Source organism: Natator depressus, chromosome 25, assembly GCF_965152275.1.
Source record: "Natator depressus isolate rNatDep1 chromosome 25, rNatDep2.hap1, whole genome shotgun sequence".
Lineage (NCBI taxonomy): Eukaryota > Metazoa > Chordata > Testudines > Cheloniidae > Natator > Natator depressus.
In genome coordinates, this window is record NC_134258.1 from 4301727 (window position 1) to 4317543 (window position 15817).

Here is a 15817-nt window from a genome sequence, read left to right on the forward strand (position 1 = left end):
TTTCTTGGTCCATGGGCACCAGCCAAAGGGGATTGCCCAGGGACCCCCTGCCTATCCAAGGCAGGAGAGCAGTAGGGGTAAGTTGGCATCCTGTAGACCCCTCCTCCATCTCTTCCTCCCCCTCTCCCCTCCCACCTTATGTATACTCCCATTCCCTCCCCTCCCTCCCAGGCTGGGGTAGCGGCTCTGGCTGATTCACCAGGATAAGGAATCCCATTGCACTCCACCCCCCGGAAGGTGGAAGGTCCTTGCGGGCTGGGGGAAGGCAGCTTGGTGGGTTGATGCCCTGAAGGCCCTGGGCGCTCCCAGGCTGGAGGATGTGGTAGGCCTTGACCTCCCGCTCGCGGCACCACGGCCACGCTGCTGACATCTGCCCAAGCTGGGAACGACGCTCCAGTGTAAGATGCACAGAGCTCGACCGTCTAAATCCCCCTCCTTGACTCCGCCCCACCCGCTCCAATGGCACCAGCCGAACACACGGCTCAGTCGTGCCCACCAGTGCTCAGGCACCACGTGTGGCCTCGAACTCCTGTGTCAGGCCCACTCCCTCCGAAAGGAAAGGAGCCCAGGGACGGTCGCCCTAAGAGGTGACGGAGGGCAGCCTTGAGCGGGACAGAGTTCTGCAGGATTGGGGGGCTGGCATGGTGCCCAGCCACCAGGGTCTAGCCTCTGCCAGCAATCTGTGCACAGGGGGTGGGTTGTGGAGCAGGGTGAACGGGCACACGGAGGCAGACTGCTGCTGGGGCGCACCGGGGCAGCTTGGCTTTGGTCAGAGCCATCGGCTACTGGAGCACGAAACTTCCCTGTGTACCCAGCAGGTGCCAGCGCCCCTCTTCCCACACACACAGCCGGGGCCGGATACCCAGAGCTTCTGGGCACTGGCAGTGCCCTGGACATCAGTGCCCACCAAGTGTAGGCCCCTCTCTAGGCCTCGGTCGGTGTCTTCCAGCTGAGTCTCCTAGGAGAAAGTCCCACAGGGGCGGGGGCCTTTGAAGCTGTGGCCCGGTTCTCACTGATGCCAGCCGGGCAGTAGAGGTTGGCATTGTCCTTGCTGCTGAGACAGTGACTATCTCAGGCCTCTCTGTCATGCTCTGGCCTCTGGCCCCTTCCCATGCAAAACACTCACCGGTGGCAGCCGGCCCTTTGCAGATGACGACCCCGACAGCACCATGGATGACCGGGACAGCGATTACCGAAGCGAGACCAGTAATAGCATCCCGCCTCCGTACTACACCACTTCCCAGCCCAATGCCTCGGTCCACCAGTATCCCATGAGGCACCAGCAGCAGAGCTCCCGCGACTCGTACACGGACTCCGTGCAGAGCTACGAGGTGGACTACTCGGATCAGCGGCCCATCAGGTAGAGTTGGGGAAGGCCGGCGCCGGCCCTCGGAAGGCAAGTGCTGCAGACACGTGGTGGTTGGCAGCCCCAGCCATCAGGTGGGAGAGGTTAGGCCAGGCTATGCTGCAACAATGACGGGGAGAGAGATGGATGGGAAGGGAGCTGTCTCGGAGGAGGAGAAAAGCCTTGCCCTTGGGCAGATTAGCTAGAGCTCTTGGCACAGGTTGGACAGAGCTGGTATGCAGTGGTGCCCACCCTACCATTTCTGTGCTGACCCCAGCCGCTTCCTCCAGAATCTTAGCTTTCATTCAAAATTAAAATCCAGGCTCTGTGGGGAAAGCCCCGGAGGCTGCGTGGATGCAGGCAGTTAGAACCTGCTGCCTGAGGAGAGGGGCCAGTGGCTGCCTGCATTCCTCTCGCTGGATGTTTAACTCTGAAACCTAATGATGGGTTCCAGTGGTGCCCTTGTTCACTGTTCTGTGGTAGTAGAAACAGCTATTCTGGGATTGTGGGCGGAGTTTGGGATTGTGGGTGGAGTTTGATTAACCAGTGCTTCCTCCCCATCTAATCCCTGGCTAGCGTTAGAACACTGAAGGGTAAAGCAAAACCCTAAGAAACATCGGGGAGATGAAGGTTTGGGGGATCCGTCCAAGTCCCAGGGACAGTCCTCTCCATTCTGGAGACACCAAGGGCAGGGCTATCGCTGATCAGGATTTAGGTGCTCGGGCAGGGCTGTGCAGGACGGACCAGGAGTGGAGTAGCTGAAGATGCTACAGAGACGTTGTGGAGCTGTCTGGGCCCGGCCTGGAAGTGTAGCTGGGCTGTCTGCATTGGCAGAGCTGTCGGGGGAAGTTTCCATGCCATCTGCCTTCCCTGCACCGATCTATCTGTTGGCCGCACAGCCTCCCTGCTCTTCAGCGTTCAGCCTCAAGACCCCTCACTCCCACCCTCAGGGAGATCCCAGATTGGGGAATACCCTCCTAGCCCTCCCCCAAAATCCTACACTCCCTCGGGCATGGGGGGAATGGCCGCAGGACCCCCGGTGCCATGGCTCCCTTGGTGTGTGGGCGGATGCCAGGGGCGCGGCCCCGAGGAGAGGAGGTTTCATGCTGCGCGGCCCTACTGGGAGCTCATTGTCTGCTGTGGGGTCGTTGGTTCCCGGGTGACCGTTGCTGACCATGTTCCTCTCCTCCCCGGCAGACGCTACAATAGCGTCGATTCTGCCACAAACGGGCCCAGCGACGCTGAGTCCGCCTCCGAGTCGAGCAGGCGGGCCAGCCGCCAGTTCTCCCTTGAGAGCAGGCGGTCCCTAGACCTATCGGAGAGGTGGGTCTCTACCTTGTCTCTAGCCTTGTGCCTGATGCAGCGTGCTGTGGTGGGTCCTTGCCGCCCGGGTTAGGCCGATACCAGTCCCGGCAATGGCAGCCCCAGGTGGCTGCCGGAATTACCCGCTGCCTCCCCCCTCCCCGGCCACTCCTGCTTATCAGATTCATCGGCCCCGGGGGGAAATGACAAGGCTCCTTTGCGTGGGTCCCTCGCGGTGTCCAGTGTAAAGTGCATTGCACATGCATCCCAGCTGCAGCGAGAGATGCCCCGAGCCAAGGGACCGGACCGGTTCTCTGAAGGGTTCTCCCTGAGGCAGGGTTCCCTGGCCATCGGGCAGTTGATGCCAGTTGGGCAGGTTGGCATTGTCCTTGCTGCTTTGACAGAACCGGAACCAGTGGGGGGGGGGGAGAAATACCTAAAGGGGGCAGGACAGAGCCTGGCAGCTTCCTTCACCTGACTGGGATTGAAGGCATTCTGTTCACCCCCTGTGGCCTGGGCGTGCGGCTGGCTCGGTCGGCCCACGCAGCCTTGGTCCTTTGACCAGTCCCATTCTCACCACCCCAAAGGTGGGGTCAGCCACCTCTCGCTTGGGGTCCCCATTGACCCATCTAACTGGCCTCCCCAGTTGGACCAAATCTCCGGGGTGCAGTTTCCCGGAGCGCTCAGCAGGGTGGGTAGCCAGGCTCTGGATCTCAGCACACCCTCCACCCATGCACGGCCAACGTTCAGAGCCCAGCTTCAGCGCTGCTGCTGGCTCCCTCCTGGGTGGCCCGTGAATGATTTAAGCAGCGAGGGGCCAGGGTAGCTGCCTGGCAGGGTAGCTCTAGGCCTCATGGGGAGGAAACACTGACGAGAATGTGCAATGCATTTGAGGACACCTACCCTTGCCTGGGGAAGCCTGATCCTGAGACCTTGGTGCGCTCAGGGTTTTATAGGATTGAGGCCTGGAGCCCCACATGGGAGGGGTGACTCCTGTGCTTTTGAGCATTTTCCTGGCTCTTTAAATTCTCTTTTGGGGGGTGGGGTTTGGTGAGGGGGACTCTGGGTGCTGAGGAGCCCGGAGTGGGGAAGTCTTGCCTCTCTTCTCTGCCACAACCTGGCCGGGTCCCCTCGGTGGTGAGTCCCAGCTCTGTGAGCTTGGATGACCTCCCCCAGTGCGTCTATCCCCAAGCCACCCATACTTTCCCAGGCCAGGCAACCGGCCCCTCCAGCCGGCTTCCTGCCAAATGTGGGGCTTGGCCAGAAGGGCACCCGTGCCGGTGTGTGCGTGCCCTCCCCGCTCCCACCCCCCACTGCCGGTGCCGGAGATGTGGTGTCGGCCTATCCCCAGGCGTGTCCCTGTACTATGTCTGCATGCGCGCTTACTGTGAGCCTCTCCGCTCGGAGGCACCGCGATTGCTGTGGTGCTCGGAGAATCGCCCCTGGTTTTCTCCCTCCTTGTGTCCAGTGGTTTGGTTTGTCAAAGACCCCCTTCTCCCCGAACCCCCTCCCTCTGAGCCCTCCACCTTCCTCCCCTGGAGCCTCCCCCTGACCGGATCCCTGAGCAGTGGGCTCGGCCTGTGGGGAGAGGCCCGAGGAGCGTGTCTGGGGCGGGCGGGGGCCAGGCCAGGCTGGCGGAGGAGCTGGGCAGTGGGGAGGTGTGCCGGAGAGAGCGTGGGATGGGGGGGCGGAAGGGAGGGCAGGAGAGAGGAGCTGTGGGGAGAAGGAAGAGTTGAGGGATTTCTGGGCGCGATGGACGAGCGAGTAATGGGGAGAAGAGGGAATGGCCGGAAAGGGCACGTGGGCGGGGACGTGGGGGGGGACCATGGGCGTGGGCTACACCCGGCTGCCCGTGCAGCGCCGCTCCCAGGGGGGCACCGCGTGCCTTGGCTGACAGAGGCACGTCTGCTCTGCCTGCCGCCTGGGGGCTGCTGAGAGGATGGGCAAGGGGTCTCTGAGGTACCCCAGCCTAACTGGCCAGCCACCAATTGCAGACCCCCCCCAATTCCCCGTTCTCCCGGCCCAGCTGTGAGGCCCAGGATCGGGACCAGAGCAGAGCTGAGGAGCAGGACTGGAAAGCGGCGACATTTCCCCCTCCCTGCCCCCGCTGCCGGCTCACCCGCGGGCCCAAGCCGCGGGCGGGTACCAGTGGGCCCATCCTGGCACGCTTCCCCTCAGCGGCACCGCCTGGCGGCCAGGCTCCGGCAGCCTGGGGAAGGATACAGCCGGCTGGACGGGGCAGAGGGAACCGGCTTGGACCCACAGGCTCATTTTAAGCCTTTTCTGTCCTCTCCCCTCCATCCCACCCCCACGCAGCCCCACCGGGAGCAGCCACTACGCCTCGTCCGGGGAGCTGAGCCAAGGCAGCTCCCAGCTGAGCGATGACTTCGACCCCGACAACGAGAGCCTGCGGGGCTCGGAGCTGGACGAGCGGGACGGGGACTCCTACCACTCCTGCCACAGCTCTGTCAGCTACCACGACGACTCGCCCCACTGGGAGGAGGACTTCTACCCTGAGGAGGACGAGGACTACAGCGAGAACGAGCGGGACTACCCCCAGGCCCGGGCTGCCCCGCTGCGGGACCAGGAGGCAGACGAGGCCAAGCCCCTGGAGCGCGAGCCCTACCCACAGCCGCCGGTCAAGCAACCGGTGCCCCTGCCGCAGATGCAGCAGGTGCCAGCGCAGAAGCAGCAGCAGGAGAGGAAGGAGGAGAAGGCAGCTTATGTCCTGGAGGAAACTCCGGAGATCCCCCAGGGAAAGCCAGCAGCGGAGGAACCCCTGGTCCCAGAGAGAGCGCCGGAGCCCCCAAAGCCAGCCGAGAGGTGAGGAGGAAGGGGGGCGCTGGCAGAGGGAGGAAGGGCTCCCAGGTGGGTGGCGTTTTCTCCGGTAGGGGCTCCAGGCTGCCTACGGTGCTTACCCACCCTGGGGCCAGGCAGCTGGGCCTGGCTGGGGTGAGCCGTGCAGTGACCTGTGCTGGCTCAGGGAACTGGAACGTAAAGCCCGGGGCTCGGACTGGCAGCGTGCTGTGTCCGCAGGGCCAGCTCTCTGGCGTGCCCCGTCCCTGCGCTGGTCCTGGGCAGCCACGATGGGCGTGAGCCATAGCTGGCGGTAACAACTCATGGTGTGTATGTCACACTAGCGACCCGTGGAGCCGGCACGCTAGCAACCTGTGGGGAGCTCACGCTAGTGACCCGTGGGCCCAGCACACTAGCGACAAGTGGGGAGCTCACGCTAGTGACCCATGGGGAGGTCACACTAGCGACCCGGAGGCCGTGGAGCCGGCACATTAGCAACCTGTGGGGGGCTCACGCTAGTGACCCACGGGCCCAGCACACTAGTGACTCATGGGGAGCTCATGCTAGCGACCCATGAGAAGGTCACACTAGTGACCCGTGGGGCCGGCTTGCTAGTGACCCATGGGGAGGTCACACTAGTGACCCTTGGTGCTGGCACACTAGTGGGGACATGAGCTCCTTGCACACTGTGGCCCACTGCTACATGACCCAGGGGGGAGCATGTGGCTGCCATGAGTGTGCCCTGTGCCTGGCTGGCTGGTTGCTGGGTACCCCACTGCTGCACGGCGACCTGGCCATAGGCATGGAGGAGGGGCCCGGGCTGATGTTCTGAACCAGCCTTAGGGCCCCGTCCTGTTCTCATTGGTGCCCATGGAGCCTTTCCCTTTATGCCAGCGGCAGCTGGAGCAAGCCCCAGGACCTGGTCCCCAGCAGCCTGAAGCAGCTGTGATGCCTCGATCCCAAGCTGGCGATGGCTTTACCACTGTGGCACCCAGACCTGCTCTGAGCAGGGGCAGACAACACAGGACCAGACATGCTGCCTGCCCCGGGAGTGCTGCCCCACCCCCTCCGGCCGGCAGAGCTGACCTGGGGCCAGCGCCCAGGGGAAAGGCTTGGGAGGAAAAGCCTGGTGCAGAGGGAAGCCCCCGGAGCTGGGTGCTGAGCTTGGGTCTGCTCTGTCACAGCTCTGGGCACCTTTGGCACAGCGAGCTGCAAGCAGTGAAGGGCCTGCCAAGCTGTCCACAGGTCTGGTGCTCTCAGACAGCTCTGCAACAGTCCCTGGGAGGACCTCTTCAGCGGATCAGCCCCCTCAGGGTCACACAGCCGCTGGGGTCAGCCCCTCGGCTTCACTGCTCCTGGGACCGAACCTCAGAGCCTTCAGCCCCCCTGGGTCATGGCGTGAGCTCCCCTCAGCGAGTCCACCTGGCTTGGACACCTGGGGAAGACTTGCACCCCCAAAGGGAGCAGTGCACCCCAACTTCCTGCCCCTGTAACAGCTGTCTGGAACACAGCGTAGAAAGTCCTTAGTTACCATAGAGAACGGAAAGTTACAGCAAAGTCCATCGGGGTCAGTCCAGACCCTCTAAACCCTTCTCCCTGCCTCCAGCAGCCCACACTTACCTACCCCACCTGGCCCCTCCTCAGTCCTTTGTCCTCCAGCTGCTCACACTCAGCTGGCTTCCTAAGGAGGGTGGGCCGTTCAGGGTCGTTTGTTGCTAGGTGCCAAGAGTCCGGGCAATTGGAGTGACCATTGTCTTCTGGGACTGTCCATGGCCCCCAGGCAGCTAGGCATCCATCACGCCTGTATCTCTGGGTCTCTGCAAAGAGTAAACAACCCTTCCCTCTCCCCCCCAGTCAACATGCACCACCTAGGGGAAACTGAGGCACACACAATATTCGTACAAAACAATATGAAAAACTCACACAAGCAGAAGAGGCAGCCTGCACTCAGAGGTAGCGCCTACATGTGCGCTTGCAGCCAGCCATGCTGGGAGGCGAGCGCTGACCGTATTCTCTTTAACCCCCATCAGAGTCAGGTGGAAAGAAGCTCGGTGTCTCATTTCACCTAAGGCACAAGTGTTCCGCACATCACACCTGGTCTGGCCGTTCCTGAGCCAGCAGGAACGGCACTGATGGGCCGGCCGGCATTTCCACAAGGTGGCGTAAAGCTCCCCTTTTGGTTGCCCCCCATATGAAGGTCCCTCCCATGGGAGGGGGAAGGTCCAATGTTGTGGGCTCGGCCCCTCTGGAAAACCAGGCCCCTTTTGTTCAGGTTCCCAACTCTGGATGGAGGAACTAACTTTCAGCCAAATTTTGACCTCTTTTAATTTTTTTAAACCTTTAAAAGTTTTCACTTGGCCGTGTCCCTTTAAACCACTCACCCTTTCCGAGGAGCCCACAGCAGTTGCTTTGCTGGCTGCATGAGTGCAGCCTTCCTGCCGCACTGGCGTTTACCGGGTTTCCAACCAGTGTAGGATTTAGTTCACTGCACTGGAGTCATGTAGACCTTGGTGTGGCTCTGGTGTTCACTGGACCAGAGCCATGGGGGCTCTGGAGGGGCATCAGTCTGTTACCTGGGTGTTGTCACATGTATTAAAGCAGGAAGAAAACTTCCTGGAGGGCGTTTGTCTTTCCAGGCTGCAGATAAAAGCCCGTCCATACCCTCCTGAGTTGCAGAGATGAAGAAATTTGATGGTTGCATCCCTGGAATGATGTGAATAATTCACAAATGTTAGTCTCTGCTTTTAATATTAAACAGGTCTACTTTTCTATGGTTGGGTGAGCAGAATTGCTCCAAAATGGAGGGGACGCAGCCACAGACTTCTTTCTTGGGTTTTTTACTTTGTTTAAATTATAGACCGAAGCTCTGATTTAAAAGAGCACATAGTGAGCTTTGGAATTATATATATTTATAAAATTAAGAAGGGATGGGGAATCTCAGATGATTCTCATAAAGTTGGTCTCATCTTGCATGCTGAATGCAACATGCTTGTAAAGTGTGTGTTCTGCACTCAGTGTCTCCCGCCAGTGCGGGGGGTCAACATAGAAGATAACAGCCTACTACTGCTACTTACCCCTAACGGTTACTTCTCCAGCTCAAGTGGTAGCAGTCTGTGTGTCTGTAGTGATGGTTGCAGACTCCAACCCTCCTGAGACATTGTTCACTTACTTGACTGGATTAAATGACTTGAGATATGGGATGGCATTTGGGCAGAAATCTTTGACAGCCCTTTCCTGGAGGGATTGGTGTTTAATTTTCAGTGCAGTTCTGCACATCCTGGGTCTCCTGGGACCAGAAGCAGAAGTCCCGCTGTACTGTGCCTCCAGCTCTTTCCTGTCTGAGTCCCAGCCCATGCAGAAGCTGTAAGACCCTGTGATATTGGGAGGGAGATTTCCAGCCTGGCTTGGCAGCTCCAAGGGGCTTGGATAGCGCAGAAGCCAAGTGACCTTTCAGAGGAGCAGTCGTGGTTGTTGGGTGCTTACCTGAACTTGAACCGCCAAACTTTTGGAGCTTTCCTATCACTGCTTTCGTGTCGATGCCCCAGGGCAGGGCCCACAAAGGAAGTATGAGGCTGGGAGGTCAGGACTCCTGGGTTCTGTTCCCAGCTTTGCAGCAGGACTGCAGCCAAATCACTTCCCTTCCCTTTGCGTCTCACTTGTTTGTGTTAATGGCTTAATTTTTGATCACGTCTGATTCTGGATAACACAACCTGTTAAATCCCACTCCTTTCTCCCTTACCAGCCCAGGGGGAGGTGAGCAACCACTACCTCGCAGCCTTCCCATAGACTGTGTGTGTCAGCAGTGCCATGCCCTGGAGGGCAAAGCAAAAAAATGGGTAGACAAGAGCATTTTGCCTTTGCAGAGATGTTAAGCTAATTCCAGTTGAATTCCAGGCATGCTGAAGATCCCATCGCTGGTGAACTGGAAATAAATAGTTCATGCAACATTGGCTAAACAGCTAAAACAAAAAGCAAGACGGACACACACACACACACACACACACACACACACACACACACACACACACACACACACACACACACACACACACACACCTGTAGCCAGATGCCTTCATCAAACACTCTGGCTCGGTAGGAAAGTTGCAGACATGGGTGTCCGTGTAAGTTGGCGGGTGCCACCCCCTGGGCTGGGTCTGAGCCCCCCGCCCCCCCCCCCCCCCGAATGAGGCCCCACTAAATGCTTGATCTGTCTGTCCAGTTTCAGAGAGCGGGAGGATGTGGAAGTCCAGGACGCCAAGTCCCGGGCCAAGGCCAAGTGGCTAAGAGCATTCAACAAGGTTTGCATGCAGCTGCAAGAGGTGAGTGCGCCCCTCCTGCCCCCACCAGCCGACAGGGGGCTGGCAGGGACCTGTTCAAAGAGGACTTAGACAAGACAGGTTGATGACTTTCCCTAGCCAGAGCAGCCCTGGGTTGGAATTGGACGGGAGATGACTCCTGGGGCTGTGGGGAGGGGGTTAGCAAGGGGTGGGGGTTAGCAAAGGCATGGCCTTGTGCAGCCCTGGCTCACTGGGCCTGGTGGGTTCCAACCGAGGGTGAAAGCCCCCCTAGCTTCTCCCGTTTGCCCTTGCTGGAGATCATGGGCTCAGGGCCTCCTTGCCATCAGCTGGGCAGCACTGACCAAGCCACCCTCCATGGAAAGGAGCAGGAGGTTTCTTCGTCTAACTAGAACCTGCCTTTGACCCCAGTCCCACCCGCAGAGCAAGTACCGGGGCGGCTAGTGCATAGCCCTGGAGTGCTGGAGACTTGGCCAAGATGGCGGGTAGGGTGGCTGGGGGAACAGGAGAAGGAGCTTTGGGCAGAGCTGAGCGAGCCTTCTAGTATCACTGCATGCACCTGCCCAGCCCTTTGGCCCCTGCCCAGCAAAGCACTGAAGAGCTGCATGTTCCCAGTGAAGTCAGTGGCCCGTTTGCTGAACTGGGACTTCAGGATACGTCTACACAGCACAAGGTGGGCATGGGCCAGCCTCCCTGACCTGGCCTCAATCCAGCGGGCGTGGCTAAGCGACGACAGTGCCGCACAGGCTTCGGAGTGGGCTAGTGGGCCCAGTGTGGACCCTGAGTCCGCACTGGGCTTGGGTTACCCAAGCTGAAGCCCCTGCTGTGCTGTCTTCCAGCTGCCAGCTGCACTCACTGGATTCAGGCTAGCTCGGGTGCTGTGTAGACAGGCCCCTAGCCCCCAAGCAGGACTTCTTCCCCAGGAGAAGGGTAGAGTGCAGAGCACTGAAGCAGGGCTCACTTCTGGATGTGTCTCGTTCGTGCAGACGTTGATCTGTCCACGTGGCTCCCTCCCCCACCTCCACCCTCTGTCGCTTTTATTGAGTTGACCATTTTTTGTTCTGTTTTTAGACTCCATCCTCCATCTTTTCTTTTTCTTTTGGTTCCGGATTCGCCCCCCTGGGGCGTCGATTCCCCCCCCGCTGCTTCTCTTTTCAGTTGTTCACCACCCTGGCCCTTGTGGCCGCCTCTCCCCTCCCCGCGGGGCAGAGCGGTGGCCCGCATGCAGGTAAGCATGTTTGATTGAACCTGGACCCATGCTGCGTGTGCCCATCCTGCTGTGTGTGTGAGCGTGTGCGTCGGTGTGTGTGTGTGTGTGCGCGCGCAGGGAGGATGGGGTGCCACACTGAGGGGCCTTCCCTGGTGTTTGCTCCCGTTCTCCCCCAGGCTCTGCTGCTCCCCCATCTTTTTTCCCCAGTCCTGGCAAGTGAAAAATCAATTGGGAAAGCAAAGTCCTCCTTGGATATCTGGTCTCTACCCACATCCCTCTGCAACAGCCCATCCCAGATATACTCAACATCCCATAGGTGTTCTGCCAGTCCAGTGTCTTCCAAAAGAGGTCTGGATGGAATAGACCAGTCAAACCTTTCTGATCAATTCATTTGCTTCCAGATTCCCCCGGCACATGGTCCCTGTAGTTTGTGTGCTACCAGCAAAGGGTTAATCAGCTTTGTCAAACTGCTAGGCAACAGAGCTCCTTGCTAGAATCTGCATGGCCAGAGTGCTGGGCGTTTGGTTTCTCCTGCTCGTCTAGTTGAATTTAGCTCTTGGTTAAATGCGGCTGTTATTTTGCTCATTCATCTCAGGACTCTCTAATATATTTTATTACCAATTCAAACCCCTGTCCCCCAATCCACCTTACCCCCCCACCATGTCTGCTGCACTGTGTATTGTTGTCCAACGCTCCCCGTGTGTCTCCAAGCACTTGTTCGTCAACACAGGGAAGCCCCAGTAAATCTGCTGCTTGAGCCTCGCCCCAGCTAGCTGCCCGCCCTGGTTTACCTGCACGTCCGGGAGGCAGCGCTGACTCTGTCTGTCTGTCCTACAGGCCCGGGGAGAAGGATCTGGCGAGGCGAAGTCGCTGTGGTTTAAAGGCGGGTGAGTAACTGGGCAAACCTGAAACCTCTCTGTCTTCCAGCCCCATGGCATCTGCGAAACCTGAGCCTGTTGTTGGGAGGAATGCTGATGTTCCCTGGCATTGGCGGCTGGGGTGGGGGCACCTTGGATACATGAGCCTTATGGAGTGGCCCTGTGGGGCGGGGAGCACTCTGGAACGAGATACATCTCCCTAGCCCATGACAGCCACAGCAGTGCCATTTTTCAGAGATGGGCCTTTTCCGTAGGCCGTTCCACTGGGCACAGGTCAGTTACTGCAAAGGGAGCGTGGTGCAGATCTGCGAGCCCCCAGCAGCACCCATCCGGGATGCAAGCCAGCAAACGGCTCCACTTCTCCACGGGAACGAATCGGGCAGAACAAGCTGGGGAAGAAGAGGAAAGAGCAAGTGGGTCCGGCTGTCACCGACCCCTCTGCTGCACCTTGCAGCAGGTTCCCACCCTCTTTCTGTGTTCTAAGTGCCCAGGATGTGCCAAGCAGCGACGCGTGTGATGTCCTTTGCTCTCTGGACATGCCACGTTCGGTCCCCTTCCCGGGCGGCATGCCACAGTCCCGTCTTCCAAACCGCTCGGGAAGGGCCCTGCTTGTCAGACTTCCCCGGGGAAGAGGAGGCTGAGTTCCCCTAGGGTAGGGGTTCTCCGACTTTTCGACTGGTGACCCCTTTCACATACCAAGCCTCTGAGTGCGACCCCCCCTTATACATTAAAAACACTTTTTTATATACGTAACACCATTATAAATGCTGGAGGCAAAGCGGGGCTTGGGGTGGAGGCTGACAACTCACAATCTCCCATGTAATAACTTCGCGACCTCCTGAGGGGTCCCGACCCCCAGTTTGAGAGCCCCTGCCCTAGGGGATGGCTGGCTGAGGTGAAGCAGCAGTGACATCTCTGGCTGAGGGCATGAGGCCAAGCTGCCAGCCATCCCTTGAGAGGCAGGGAGCTGTATCAGCCACACTTCCCCCATGACGGATACAGTGGGACCTGCTTCCGGGGAGCTCTGGTCTCCTGGATCTGTGTGGAGAGACCCAGAATTAAAGAGTCAGAGAAGCCCCCACCTGCCAAGTTCCTCAGAAGACACACGGCTCAGCTGTGACGAATGGCAAGAACATTCTGTACTGAGGCTGCTGAACATGGGCAGACCTGGTTCTCGCTGGCTCCCATCCCAAGGCGGTGGCACTGGGTCTCCAGAACTCCTGGCCTGGCCTAAGTAGCTATCGGAGCGGGTCAGAAAACCAACAGGTTTTTCCCTGAGAGATTTCAAGTTTCTAACTGACATTTCAAAACAAAACAAGCCTTTTCATTTCCCCTTCCAGCCATTCCCTTGCCACAGCAAACCGTTCAACGACCCAGAACAAAATGCCAGTGTGAGGCAAAATGCACATTTGCGTTTTGAATTGACATTGCAACGTGAAATGCTTTATCTGGCTTTAAATTCAAAAGCCCAAAACAAAGCAGCCTTTTCAGTCAAAAGAACCACTTTGTTTAGTTTTGGAGTGTCACTTGGGGACAAAAACGCCCACTCTGACGTTTAGGGCAGGAAAGATCCAAAGATTTTGTCTGAATTGACACTTAAACTGTTAGAGAGTTTATTCCTTCACCCTCCCACTTCCCTCATCCTTCTCGCGTGAACAGAGAGCAACAATACCCGAAGTCCGAATGTGCAAATAATTCAATGTTTATTGGGGTGAACTTCTAGCAAGCTTAAATCCAAGTTCCTTTTTCTTTATTTTCTAATCCCAATTTACTTCCTGTTTGCCCCTAATTTATATAGTAATATTCTCAGCTATACCTTAACCAATCATTTTACTGAAATCTATCTAACCAATCCTAACATATTGTAACATAATTATCGAGCCAATTACATCCCACCACCTTAATTAGTTTACACTCAGCAAAATTAATTATACAGCAGACAGAAACAATTAGAAAGCCAGACAGATTAACAATAGAAAAGTGGGGGCCATAAAGATAAAACATACAGAAATGAGGGCTTCACAACCACAACTATTGAGAAGACAGGATGCTATCAAACTAAAAGTTTTCTTTAACCATCTTTCTCTGGAGGAAGGCGATAGGCATTATCAGGACAGGATTGTATTCCTAACAGCCCAATAGCACCTTATTTCACCTTATTGGAATGTGAGGGCGTGACCCGTTCGCTTCCCAGCTTGTGGCTGCCTCTTCTGCCTTGCCAAAGGCCTTAGCCTACGAACAGGGCCTCAGACTAGCCTAGTGAGAGAAGGCCGATACACAGACGGACTGTGATTTTGATTCTTTGTTTTATACCTCTATAACTAGCTAAGTGATAAAAACACACCTACATTCTTAGCGTAAATGGCCTTTACAGACATCTCTGAATATCTCTATCCTAACATAAACATTTCTCTTTCAACAAACCTGGGAGGTTTTAGTGGGAAAACATTCTGCACAAACTAGTTACAGCAGCTGAAGTAGTAACCGAGATTGTACCCTACAGAGCCTTCTAGAGCGAGGGGGCTGGATCATCCGCTCCTGGGCACCTCGCGTCATTGTTCACTTCTGTGCAAAGTAGGGGCAAAATGCTGCCCCTGACTCAGAAACCCCAAAGCCAGCCCTGGTGTGCAGCATTTTACATTGAAACCAGCATAGGAGCAAAGTTCCAAGAACCACCATTGACAAAAGGCCGAAACTTACTGAAATTCACATTTGTGTTCTTCAGAATAAACCCCCTTTCTCAGTGGAAGGCTGAGCACTGGCTGAGTCCCTCCCCGTTCACACTGGTGTGAGCGAACCCCGAGCGAGGCCCTTGGAGTGATCGTCCCTGCCCCGAGCCAGTGTTTGTGGTCTCCCTGCATGGCCCCACTTCCCACCCCCGGCCCTTTCACTGCTGCATAGCTGCTTCTGTGGTCCCGGTGGTCTCTCCCTGGCCGTGCGACTGCAGGGTCTCTTTGACGAGGATGGGGACATGCACAGGAGCGGCTGGTGACTCTTGTGCACGGTGTCAGACCCTGCTCTGTTCCCCTCTGTCTGTCTCTCGGGGACAAACCCACCTGCCATGCAGGATGGATCTGGAGAGCCTGGGCAGGAATGGGCAGAACAGATGGTCTCAATGCTGGGGCAGCTGGGTGGGATCTGGTGCTTTGATCTACAGGAAATCCGTCTGTCTGATCGGGTGGTTCCTTCTGGCCTTCCACTCTGTGGCTTGAAGGGGGCTTGGGGCAGGGTGTGGGCCAGCCGGGGCCAATGGACCCAGCACTACATTGACCCATCCGCTGTCCTCCTTGCGGGGCAGGGACGCAGGTAGGGCAGGGGCTGCTTCACACAATAGTGCAGCGCATCTCTGCTGCCCGCTGGGGAGATGCCGCCTCACCCCGGCATGCAGCCCGGGAACACCTGCCAGGTGCTGGGCAGAGCACAGGCCCCTCTGTGTGTGTGCGTGGGTGTCTCGATTGGTCTCCCCTTCCTGTCCCGCCCCCTCTGACTCTTGTCTCTCTTCCAGGCCTGGCGGCGGTCTGATCATTATTGACAGCATGCCCGACATACGAAAGAGAAAGCCAATCCCCCTAGTTAGCGATTTGGTGAGGCTCCTCCTAACGCCGCTGGCTTCCCTGGCTTGTCTGCTCTGCCCTGCTGGAGTGCGCCGCGGATCTGGCCCGAGCCGGGTTAAGCAAAGGGCTGGTGGGGCTGCTGCTCTGAGGAGGGGGCCTCTCTTAGCACCAGTAGCGGCCTCCCCGCTCGCCCGTCAGTGGCTCCCTCCTCCCTTAATCCGGCTCAGGCGCTCTTCGCCCCGTTTGCCTCGCTTGCTCTGTTTAACACGGCTGTGTTTCTGTTCTCTTTCCTGTGGTGCTGGCTGGCTGGGTTGTACCGCAGGGGAGCGGCGGTAAAGTTTCTGCGTTGCATTGACAGCATGCCTGATATTAAGCCTGGACGCAAATCCCTCCCACTAGTCAGCGATCTGGTGAGCTCATGGTCTTCCTGGTTAAAG

General features: G+C 57.8%; 1 protein-coding gene across 1 annotated transcript in view; it reads left to right on the plus strand.

The window, feature by feature from the left end:
* The window catches only part of UNC13A (unc-13 homolog A), a 124342-nt gene that overhangs the window by 49965 nt on the left and 58560 nt on the right, over positions 1-15817 (plus strand). Inside the window, exons 9-13 of the mRNA XM_074939554.1 lie at positions 1150-1360; positions 4964-5470; positions 9663-9762; positions 11786-11835; positions 15332-15410. Coding sequence (XP_074795655.1) covers positions 1150-1360; positions 4964-5470; positions 9663-9762; positions 11786-11835; positions 15332-15410 — 947 coding nt within the window. The remainder of the gene's footprint in view (positions 1-1149; positions 1361-4963; positions 5471-9662; positions 9763-11785; positions 11836-15331; positions 15411-15817) is intronic.